The 13,039-nt window shown below is 39.7% G+C and overlaps 1 protein-coding gene across 1 annotated transcript; it reads right to left on the reverse strand.

The window, feature by feature from the left end:
• Positions 1-6,270: 6,270 nt before the first annotated feature.
• Positions 6,271-10,488, reverse strand: LOC129814566 (myosin light chain 1, cardiac muscle-like). The gene is made up of 6 exons (XM_055867742.1): positions 10,318-10,488; positions 8,416-8,443; positions 7,463-7,612; positions 7,007-7,180; positions 6,672-6,749; positions 6,271-6,561 (listed from the first exon to the last, which is right to left on the reverse strand). The coding sequence occupies exons 1-6, from the start codon at positions 10,417-10,419 to the stop codon at positions 6,533-6,535; spliced, it is 561 nt and encodes a 186-aa protein (XP_055723717.1). The 5' UTR covers positions 10,420-10,488; the 3' UTR covers positions 6,271-6,532.
• Between the last annotated feature and the right edge of the window lie 2,551 nt (positions 10,489-13,039).

Below are 13,039 nucleotides of genomic sequence, written 5' to 3' on the forward strand. Positions count from 1 at the left end.
AGCGCCAAGTCTAGGTCCAAGAGGCTTCTAAACAGCTTCTACCCCCAAGCCATAAGACTCCTGAACACCTAATCAAATGGCTACCCAGACTATTTGTTTTGCCCCCCCCCCCCCTCCCTATTTTACACCGCTGCTACTCTCTGTTGTTATAATCTATGCATAGTCACTTTAATAACTCTACCCACATGTACATATGACCTCAACTAACCGCTGGTCCCGCACATTGACTCTGTACCGGTTCCCCCCTGTATATAGTCTCGCTATTGTTATTTTACTGCTGCTATTTAATTACTTGTTACTTTTATTTCTTATACGGATTTTTTTTTTTTTTAACTGCATTGTTGGTTAGGGGCTCATAAGTAAGCATTTTACTGTAAGGTCTACACCTGTTGTATTCGCCGCATGTGACTAATAAACATTTATTTGATGGCATACTCATCAGACCAAAGTGTAACGCTCGTCTTCCTCCTCTTCTGAAGAGGAGTAGTAGGAAGAATCGGAGGACCAATGCGCAGCGTGGTAAGTGTCCATATTTTAATAAAGAAATAGAACACTGAACAAAACAACAAAGTGAAACGAACGAAAACAAAACAGTCCCGTATGGTTAGACACAGACACAGGAACAATCACCCACAACCCACAATGACAAAGAGGGTACCTAAATATGGCTCCCAATCAGAGACAACAACTGACACCTGCCTCTGATTGAGAACCATATCAGGCCAAACACATAGAAACAGACAAACTAGACATACAACATAGAATGCCCACACATCACACCCTGACCAAACAAAACATAGAAACATACATAGCAAACTATGGTCAGGGCGTGACACAAGGGACAGATTTCCACCAGTCTAATGTCCATTGTTCGGGTTACTAGGCCCAAGCAAGTCTCTTCTTCTTATTGGTGTCCTTTAGTAATGGTTTATTTGCAGCAATTCGACCATGAAGGCCTGATTCACACAGTCTCTGAACAGTTGATGTTGAGATGTGTCTGTTACTTGAACTCTGTGAACCATTTACTTGGGCTACAATTTCTGATGTGCAGTTAACTCTAATGAACTTGTCCTCTGCAGCAGAGGTAACTCTGGGTCTTCCTTTCCTGTGGCGGTCCTCATGAGAGCCAGTTTCATCATAGTGCTTGATTCTTTTTGTGACTGCACTTGAAGAAACTTTAATTTCTGGATTTACTGACCATCATATCTTAATGAAGGTCATTTGTCTTTGCTTATCTGAGCTGTTCTTGCTATAATATGGACTTGGTCTTTTACCAAATAGGGCTATCTTCTGTATACCACCCCTACCTTGTCACAACACAACTTTTAATTGAAATGCATTCCATGTAGAAAATTCTAAAAAATAAAGAAAAACCCTTGAAAGAGTGGGTGTGTCCAAACTTTTGACTGGTACTGTACATATCAAACAACTAATTACCAATGAAAATTAAGTGCGATTTCATAGATTCATTTAAATAGATTGGCATGTCATGATTGCACATGGATTTTCTGCTCCAAATAACATCCACATAAATGTGACCATTCAGACCATCCAAACGCTGTAGACACGCACAGCCACATGCATGCATTAACATACACACACATGCCTTCAAACTATAGTAGTTTATGATCATTGTTCTGTGGTAGTGGAAGGAGAGTTGATAGTGGCAATTGTAAAAGTAGAAGAGGTTGTGATGATGATAGTATTTTAGCAGTACTATTGTAGTTATAGCTGTAAAAGTACAGTAGTACACTATACTTGCTATAGCGGTATTTGTCATAGCACATTTCTTACAGAGGATGCATTCCAAAGTGCTTAAATAAAATTAAGAGACAAAATAAAGAGACATATTATGATAGTAAAACAACAATAAAATAACAATGCACATGAGAGACATGCTATATTGCAGTATTTGTCTGTGTGCCTCCAGAGAACGAATGACGGGAGCAGGTTTGTTTATCAAGTCATTCAGGCTTATTGACCCTCAGTGTCAGTTAGTACAGCAAGCAGCATGTAGGGTTCTCCCTGGGGTTGAGCCACAGGGTCTAGGGCTAAAACAACATGATTTGCTTACTGCTACAGCACCACTGTTCACTCGATTCTTCATAGAAGTCAGATATTCAACTTGGCAAAAAATTTGATATACATGAAAGGTAAATAAGTTGCAGTTATGATGAAGCCGATATACTGAAATGGAAATATTTAAAAAGAAAAAAGGACAACATATGGACACTGGTGACTGATGTATACCTACTGATCTGTAAATATCGAATCATCTTAAATCAGATTTGTAATGCCATGTGATTATTGGGTATTATCCTGCTGAAAACAATGAATCAAACAAACCAAACAGCCACTAAAGGGTCTCTGGTTTCCGACCACTGGCTTCATCTATTGGTTGGAGGTGAGAGGCCAATGAACCTACTGCATACTGTAGGCCTATACATTACCCTCTACAGTAATGTGTGGGATCTTTAAAAACGAAACAAAATTCTTCTTATAAAATGGCATGATTTTTTTGTTTAAAAATAATAATAAATTCTGCTTTTGTGTTCAATGATTGATTAGGTCTGCAACATGTTTTTCGGACAGTTATTTATCATTACCTGATGCAGGTCTGCCCTCTTGTGTCTGCAATCAGCCAAACAAGTGGCATCATTCAGGTGCCACAATAGGTCGTGTGGTTTGTTAAACCACAGAAGAGAAAAATGAAGACATAAAGGGGGACCTTGTGCTACAGTATGTGTTCACTGACAATAATTACCTCAGACATTTGCGATAACTTTAAGCAGAGTTATTCCTTTCAAGTGAAATTGTCTTATTACAGTTTTTTCCAACTGCTTACACACGTTTTCAAAACTGTCTCCTTTTTTCAAAACTCTACACACAATTCCCAAAACTGCACACACAAAATGCAAAATGCCTCACATCTCCTTCAAAATGTAACACTGCATTCAAAATGCCATAAACACATGTCAGAATGAAGCATTTGCATCAAATGGCAAACACTGCTTTCATAATAGTACATTTTTGGATATACAATGTAAACACTGTTGTTCTAAATCTAAAGCTCTTTGGTCTTTCATAGGCTTATATCTACATTTCAATACAATGTTCTACAGTGAAAGTAATCTGCTGAGAGGGGTAACAAGTACACTGTAAACACCAATGCAATGTAGAAACAGAAAATATTTATTAGGCCATGTAACGGTGGTCCTCCTTCTCTTCATCCGAAGAGGAGGAGCAGGGATTGAACCAAAATGCAGCGGATTGTGAAGACATAATATTTATTAAAGTAAAGACGGAAAAACACAAAAACGAAATACACTTGACTAATAAACAAAATAACAAACGGAGTAGACAGACCTGGACGACGAACTTACATAAACACGAAGAACGCACGAACAGGGAAAATAGCCTACACATAAAATAACGATGAACAAACAAACCGAACAGTCCCGTATGGTGCGACAAACACTGACACAGGAGACAACCACCCACAACGAACACTGTGAAACAATCTACCTAAATATGACTCTCAATTAGAGGAACGCCAAACACCTGCCTCTAATTAAGAGCCATACCAGGCAACCCATAAACCAACATAGAAACAGAAAACATAGAATGCCCACCCAAACTCACGTCCTGACCAACTAACACATACAACAAACTAACAGAAATAGGTCAGGAACGTGACAGGCCAAACATTACTGTTGTATACAGTAGCATACAACAAAACCATAAACATATGTAAACCAAAAGTATATTCTTTAGAATACAGTAAAGAACACAATTGTGTGTGTGGGGTCCCGGGGGGGCAGTCCAGGAATTGGTGGTGGTGGGGGGGGGGGGGGGGGGGGGGGGGGGGCAGTCACCAGCGCTAAGCTGCGCTTCATCTCTTCTCCGGCCTGGGTCTGGCCACAATACTTCGTCCACATCACAAGATACGTTTTCTCTTGCCAAACATCTAGGGAAGTATCTCCTAGCATGGCGTATCCAACCTTGGACAGAGGCAACCTCTATGTCCCCACATGCGTCCTCCATTGCCTGGAGAAGCGACATGCGGGCATAGGGTTGGCGATCATACACTTTCCAGCACCAGGCTGAGAAGAATTCCTCTATGGGATTTAGAAAAGGTGAATATGGGGGTAGGTACAAAACTACAAATTGTGGATGGGTGGCAAACCAGTTTTGGACCAGAACAGCGCAGTGAAAACTAACATTGTCCCATAAAACCACAAATCTAGCAGGCTCCTGATCTGGATCAGGGACAAGCATTGTGTAAATTGCATCCAGAAAAGTGAGCATATGGCCGGTGTTGTACGGACCCAGTGTGGCATTGTGATGGAGGACCCCGTTGTGAGTGATGGCAGCACACATAGTTATATTACCCCCACGCTGTCCAGGGACATTGGTAATTGCCCTCTGTCCTATTACATTTCTTCCGCGGCGCCTGGATTTGGTGAGGTTGAGGCCAACCTCATCCACATAAATAAATTCATGGCGAATTACATGGGCATCCAGCTCCAATACTCTCTGTAACAGACAAAATGATATACAGATGAGTAAATATGGTATGTCTGAAGTACTGGAAGTAGTGTTGCATACATACCTCTACAAAGTCATGTCGCATATTCTTGACTCTGTCAGAGTTTCTCTCAAATGGCACCTTGTAAAGTTGTTTCATCGTCACTCGGTGCCGTTGGAGGATGCGTTGTATGGTCGACAGGCTTACAGCATTGATGTTGTTAAATATGGTGTCATTATTCAAGATATGCTCTCTTATCTCTCAAATCCTAATTGCATTGTTGGCCAAAACCATATTTATAATTGCAGTACATCTGTAAACAAGCGTCCTCGTCCTCCATGATGTCTTTTTCCACTCTGTACATAATTCAAACACAGTATGTGTTCAGCATAGGAACTGTAAACAATGTACAAAAGAAGGTAGTACAGCATGATAACCAACCTCATTCATTCAATGCAGTGCAGTAAATGGATGGCTTAGAGTTACAAATGTTTATGCAATACTATGCAGTCTTACGTATTTTACAGTACATTACTGTAATGCTAAAATGGTCATTAGATAGTTGCATATCTGTTCTCATTTCTGAAGGTTCGAATTATGGACGCCACGGTAAATCGACTCAAGTTGGGCTGGACTCTCAGTCCAGCCTCTCTCATGGTCAAACCGTGGTTGATCACATGATCAACAAGTGTTGCCCTAATCTCAACAGAGATGGCTCTCCTTCCTTCTCTTCTTTGCCCTCGTCCTCTTCTTCCTCTTCCTCTCCCTCCTACTCCTCTTGCTCTCTGTCCATTGTTGGCATCCATTGTTCAAAACATGTAATCTGACCTTTGACCTATTTATAGGCCTATACTACAGTAAAGCAGTGATTGGTTAGTGATCAGTTAAGCTATTAGTGTTTGCACATGTGAGGAGTGTGTGTGTGACCTGGTGAATAAGTGTAGCATTTTGATTGGTTGTGTTTGGAAAAGGAAAGCAAGTCACTTCCTGTTAGATTTTTGTGTTTTAGTTAGAGAATTGTGTAGTGTTTTGAAAAAAGTGTTTTATGCAATTGACAACTGAGTCAAAGGCTGAGAAATAGCTTATGGTTTTGGATATTTGGTGTGTAGTGTTGCACTTTGAGTGAGAGGTTTCAAAAATCGTGTGACATGAAAAGATTTTGTGTGTAAGCAGTTGGAAAAAACTGTAAGTAAAGCAAATACAGACGGGACAGTGGAAGAACAGATACTTTGTGACCACATCCTTCATTACACATAGTGTGTGCCTGGACTGAGAATGTATGTGATAGAAATACTACAATGGCTACTGACCATGTGAGGATGACATATAGTACCTTACAGAAGACACATGTCAAAAAAGGAGTCCATCTCCTTTCTCCGTAAAAACATAATTTGTATATGTCTTCATCTCATGCTAAAGATTGTTCATAAACTTACCTTGATGCAGTGAGGAGAATTGTCATTTTTGATATATAAAGATGAAGGACCTCAGTATGGAGTTTGCCTGTTCCATTTAAGTTGTATTTTTGGCAGTTTCTTTGAATTTATCACAGGGAAGTGCTTGTCTGGTAAAGTATGTTAGTTAGACCAATAGCACCCTCTTTTGGTTGTGGGCTACATGAGGAAGGATTGACCATAGACCCCAATACAGGACATGTCACATGGCAAGAGAAATATGACAGTTGAAAATCAGTTACAATAGGTCAAATGAAAATTAGGAAGTAAAGTTGCATAATACCATAATAATGAATCATTCTGTTTAATTACACGTTTTGATCCACAAACGAACAGTGGGGATGTACAATAACATTTGTTATTTGAGTCAACATGAAGGGGAACGATAAAAAACAAGTTTGTTGAACGGTCCTGTCACGTGATGGAATAGCAATCCAACTGGGCACATAGGGATGAACACATGAGATGAGAGGCATGGTGTGGACTTTACATAAACATATGAACAATCATCTGTCTTCAACTATCAGGTGTCTCAGCGGTGGCAGCCTTTTTAAGATGCCATGACGTGTTTTACAAAAGCTGTGAAGAAAAATAGCCAAGGGAATGAGGTACGGAAATATTGATTGATTTTAAAGGTATGTTTTGGAATGTTTGGTCAAAGAGAGCAAGAAGAGGGTATAATTTCTTACCTTCGTAGTTTACACAGCCATTGGCATCCTCCTGGTTTGTCATGAGCTGCTCAACCTCATCCTCCTTCATCTTTTCACCTATTACCAATTAAACATAATGTTCAATTCCCTATTTAGTTAAATACCATTTAAATTGAGTCTGCCGTAAAATCTTTATAGTCTACATTAGCTGTGTCCCATTCTGTATGTCATATAGCCAACTATTCTACCATTGTCAATGGTCTGACAATAAAGAGTTGGCTACTTCCCATATAGGATGGGACCAGGCAAGGTCAAACTGTTTTAGACTGTATTATTGTATGCTATGTTAAAGATGTCTAAGGCCTTGGACTCACCAAGTGATGCCAGGACGTGCCTGAGCTCAGCGCCCATGACTGTGCCATCGCCCAGTTTGTCGAACACCCTCAGACCCTCAACAAAGTCCTCATATGTGCCGCGGTCCTTGGCTTTGCAAATGTGTTGGTGGATTGGCAGGAAGCTGTCGAAGTCCAGCATCTTTGTCGTCATTTCTGTGTATGAAACAACAAAATCAAATGTCATTGAAACCATCCACACTACCACCAATACAGGAGCTAGAAATGTAGAACATTCACTTAGATTGTATTAAAATAACACATATTCCATATATGATTAACCAAATTAGATTTAAAATATAAAAAGTTAATAATAGGTACATTTTAAAAGATTATTGATAAAACATCAAAGAAAGCCATCTGATCAACATATTGGTTTTTTATTGGTTTTAGAAACTCCCCAAAATAAACCGATCATGGAATGTTGCATGGACTTACCCTCAGGCTTGGGCTTTCCAAGGACGTACATGATTTCTGCGTTGGTGGGGTTCTGCCCCAGTGCCCTGATCACATCACCACACTGTCCGTACGTGATCTTCATCTCATTGAGTGGTGTCCTGTCGAACAGCTGGAAAGCATCCTTGAAATCTGTGGAGAGAGCAGCACAAAAGTGGCGTTGTGTTTCTAGATTATTTTCCGCTTGTCTGTCAGGGCCCTAAAAGCAGGCTGGTCTCACAGCATGCAAATCTCAATTTGAGTAGAGGATGGACATTTTCAAAAGACAATGATTTACTGTTTCTTTCTCTTAGCACATCTCTTTCACTTTCATGTACTTCTGTCACATTCAGTGGTGGAAAAAGTACCCAACTGTCATACTTCCATAAAAGTAAAGATACCTTAATAGAAAACGACTCAAGTAAAAGTAAAAGTCACCCAGTAAAATTCTACTTGAGTAAAAGTTTTAAAGTATTTGGTTTAAAATATACTTAAGTATCAAATCATATTAAGCAAAACAGATGGCACCATGTGTTTAGTGAGTCCGCCAGATCAGAGGCAGTAGGGATGACCAGGGATCTTTGGTTGATAACTGCGTGAATTGGACTCTTTTCCTGTCCTGCTAAGCATTCAAAATGTAACAAGTACTTTTGGGTGTCAAGGAAATTGTATGGAGTAAAAAGTACAATATTTTCTTAAGGAATATAGTGAAGTAAAAGTAAAAGTAGTCCAAATATAAATAGTAAAGTACAGATACCCCCAAAAATGTACTTAAGTAGTACTTAAAGTATTTGTACTTAAGTACTTTACACCACTGGCCACGTTCATGTACTTCTGTCACATTACACTTTCATGTACTTCTGTCACACTACACGCTCATGTACCAGACTCGTTATACAAGTACTCATTGTGAAAATACAGTCAGCAAACTGTAACAACAATAATCTCAATCTTACCTTCAATTTGCTCGGGGGTGAATTCAAGCTGAAAGGAAAGCAAAATCATTAAACACTATTTGGTGCAGGATGTGAATGTGAAGGGAAGTTTTAAAATGACCAACAATATAGACGTCAAAGTGAACTGCATGTTGTGAGCAACAGTGAAAATGACTTTGAAAAACTGAGGTCAAACACATAAAGCCTTGATAGTAGTTGTATCACCCCACTCCCCGTTATGACGCCCCCACTGTAGGTGTCCAAACAATATAGAGATTCCTCAGGCTCCAGTTACACTCCACTTATTCTAGTTATTTAAAGCCAGGGCTTGGTCAGTGTCAATTTATGGCTGACCTTCAGACAGACACAGCCTCCTCAAACATGCCTCCTGCTGACAGTTTTGATTGTGCACATGCCTTTGACCGACTGCTTTTCCTGTCTACGTTTTACACCAGGTCTGTTGTCTTAACGCAAGATGATGTGTAAGATGGAGGTTACAAGTGTCATGCAAATGATTAAGTGACACTTCACCAGCATAGAGACAAAGTGCCCTATTAAAAGGGTAAGCATTTCACAGCTGATGAAGGAGGTCAGGGTTGAGTCACTTGAGTCCCTCTGGATGAACCTGAATGTAAAGTGAATGTGAAACGGAGGAGAAAAGGAGGAGAAGGACACTCAAATGTAATTGTGCTTCTCCCACATTTCTGGTTATCTGAATAACTTCAAAGTTCTAACCGAAAGCTGTATTAAAATCCAATTTCTATTAATTTGATATCCTTCATGTAAAGAGGATCGCACCCTTCTTGGCGATTTTCCTATTGTGTGTGTTGGATTTGTTTCAGATAGTCATAAATTACTGTCAGATCTGAGGATATTTAGAGATCCCAGCCAACAGTGGAGCTATGCGAAAATATTTGAAAAACATATTTTTGCATGTTTTTAAATAAATAGCCTTGGTAAGATATATATGTATTTATCTTTGCACTTTTTTCCCCTTTCTTTTTTGCACGAAGCCAGTCAGCCTTTCGATTTGGGTGGTCTGCTATGCATGGACATAAATTAAAATCACATTGTGTGGCTTTAACCTCAATACATTGTAATACAGCTGCTCCCTCAACCATGGAAAAATGTTACCCACATAGAAGAGCAACATAAATGTTACCCACATAGAAGAGCAACATAAATGTTACCCACATAGAAGAGGCAGAAAGAGCAGGGAACAAACGTTGTCTCGTGTAAGCTAATATATACCAACTCAAACCTCCATCAAGTTCAAGCTACTTTGGCTTATGTACAAAACAATGTGACTTACAATGGTAAATAATAGTATAAAGAAAGCTCAAGGCCTGTATTTGCATATCATGTAAATGATCATTGTTGCTCTTCAATCTGTCATGCTACTGGTGTTGTCTTATCAATGTGGAAACGGCTGAACAGTACGATTCCTATTTGAATGCACTGCACTGTTCACGTCACATGGTGTCTCTGATGTTCTTGAAAAACACAGATGACTATCGATGGAAGACCAAACTCTTAGTGCCATCTCCTTGAAAGGTCAGTTTTGCCCTCAAGTGGATAGATGGCTTGATGTTGAGATTAAGGGTATTACATTTTTCATATCAATTTTATGAATGTGAAAAGAATGGAACCTTACCCATATGATAGTAAAATTATGTCCTGTCTGATAGCCCAGTATCGATTGTAGCATCTAATAAACATATAATAAACAGCCTTTTTCAATCTTGAATAAATCTCTAATAATTTTAAACACATTTGAAGATAACGAATAATTGAAAAACATGTTTATGTTAATGTTTCCCCTATCATCTAGACCACCATCCAACACTGACATCCAAAGCTCATCACATTTTCCTTATTCCCATCGTCATGCAAACCAAAGTGAAAATATGAGTTTTTCTGTACCACAACTTCTGCAGGGTTAAACTCCGGGATCTTGACGGGCTCAGGCTCTGGGGCCTTGGGTTTGGGTGCTTCTTTGGGCTCTTCCTTCTTCTTGGGCGCCATTGTGAGAACAGAGATGCACAACTAAGCACAGGAGCCACAGGAGGAACAACACTGCAGAGGGTAACACTTTGGGTAGGGGCTGGGGCCCTTTATTCTGTCAGTCCAGGTGTCATCCTCACCCCCTCCCTGGCCCACAGAGCTGCCAACAATAGTGAGTGTACTATAAAAGGCCATGCTTTGTGCTTCTATTTAAGACAGACTACAGGCTGCGGATGCACATCATCAAGATGCCTACTAATTTGATTCGAAATCCCCTGCCTGGGTCCTCATCCTTGAATCCAGCTATTTCTATCTAGTCCATTTATGTGTTCAGGTGTGCATGCTAACTGTTCCTGTAGATGGTAGTTAGCATTGGCTCGCAAAACTACCTTTAACTTCCTTCATACTAAACACAAATAAATTAGAATGGTATCCACAAGTTCATCTGACTCTGGGGAAGTAGATAAACGGAACTTTCCCTTTAAGGGAAAATGATAGTGTTTTAACCGAAACACTTTGTTCTACCAGTTACTGAGCTAAGGTGTTGGGGGGGGGGGGGGGGGGCATGTGATCATCTGAGAGGCATACGGTGAATGCGACACACATTTTCCTGCCATACTAATATTGATAATACCCTGCAATTACTCTCCACTCAGATTGAATATTGCATAATGGCTAATAAATTTGTATTATCTGCCACGGATAGGACCAGAGGACATGTGTGTGGGCAAGCAGGGTGGGTCTGTGAGATTATTATGTATTTATGGGACAGATGTTCCTATCTGCAGGGATTTGCAGAGCATTAGTGACAGTGTGGAGAGAGATTTGAATAGTCTCTCTGCTGGCAGTAGACCCAAAGGCATATTAATTGCTCTTGGGCTGGACTTTTCAGATGTTAGCTTATGAACCTGCTAATAAAAAATGGCTTGCTTGATCCATGACAAGACGCCGTCGTCTCTTTCTGAACAGCTTGCCCCAGAGAAATCCACAGCACCGTGTATTTTCCCCTTCAGTTAACATGCAGGATCAATCTGATGGAATTATTGGTTAGTTTCACACTGACTGCTCAGCTTGCCTTGCACAAAAAGACAAGGAAGGAAACTGTTTAATTATAAGAGGATATTGAAATTCTGTGTTTAGTGATGCATACTGCTGACTATGCATAGAAAAATGGAGAGAAGAATAAGAAAATAAGATCAGTGTCAGAGAAACAAAGCATAAACACAGCACACACTCCTCCAAATAATGACTGTGTCTAATATAATCAATGAACTGTCAAGAACCTGCCAAGTAATGGTATCTTTATTTAATCCGAAGAAAGTGGTCTCCCATCCAATGTCTATATTAGTCCACATTGCATTGTTTGTTTCTGACAATGCTTGTGTCCTCTTGTCTGTCTGCTACTGTACAAGGACTGGCAGCTGCTTTGTGGTTGTATTTCAAGACCCTGTGACTGATACAGTACTGTATGCCCATGTCATGTGAAAATTTGACAATATGTTTGATTCATTAAATAAAGTTTATGGTGTGACCGATATAATCTAAATGAACTGGTCTTCCTTATGTACTTTTGTTTCCTAGAATATCACACAGGCATGTGACCAACTTTGGATTGGTTCAACACCATCTCCTGAGCTTCCCAGTTTGCCACTTTTAACTTCCGATTGCTTCCTACTTCCAGATTGTCTTTGAATTGTTTCAACATTTGGCAAGTAAATACTGAATGAGCCTAGAGATTTCCTGTTTGTAATGATGAGTGAGTATACTGCTCAAAGAGGGAATATAAATACTAAATGAGATGAGAGATTTCCTTTTCCTCCATTAAATGGTCACACAGGCGGCTAAAAGCTTTACTCTGACAACAGGGTTATATGATCATTGAGAGCTTGGTTCTATCGGCATTTTTGTCAAAATGGAGTTATTGACATAGCCTTGTTATGTTGAATGTTCTCTACCGATATAGTGCTCTAAATACCCCAATTCATGTTGTTAAGTTCAAAATAATACAATGTAAACATTTCTGACACCGTTCAAACTAATGAGAATTTAGAACTTTAAAGCCAATCATCTCAGAATCATCTTTTTGCAAATAAAACTTTATAGTCCCAAACTCTCAATGTGTCAATCTGGGCTGAATGAAGTTAATCCATACAGGGGTTATGGTAGGCTCTCACTTTACCTGGAGAGCCTACCAATCAAAGGCAAAATAAAAGCTTATCAGCTAATAACTCTACAGAGCCCTATGTGAAAGAGGCAAGGTAGGCGTAAGGCCAGCAGTGCAGATGTCATTATCACAGGCCGTGATAACCCACAATACTGTGAATATAATGTGATTATTGTGTCAAACATCATACACTGGCTACTGATGAAATCTGTTAGTGTTACGGAATTGATCAGCTCCAGTATTCAGAAATCATCCTGCTCAATGTCATTTGCATCAGTTATCATACCAAAGTGAAATGTTCTACCAGCCATGAAATGACTGATAATTGCATAAATATGTCAGTAAAATTACTCTCCGAACAGACAGTACTGCAGCTTGTCATTATAATGTTGTAGTGCCTATCCAACTCATTGCTGGCTTGCACTTGTACTTGAACAGAACCCCGGCCAGTCAATGAGTGTCAACCTACATAGAGAC

The sequence above is a fragment of the Salvelinus fontinalis genome, chromosome 17, assembly GCF_029448725.1.
Source record: "Salvelinus fontinalis isolate EN_2023a chromosome 17, ASM2944872v1, whole genome shotgun sequence".
Taxonomy (NCBI): Eukaryota; Metazoa; Chordata; class Actinopteri; order Salmoniformes; family Salmonidae; genus Salvelinus; species Salvelinus fontinalis.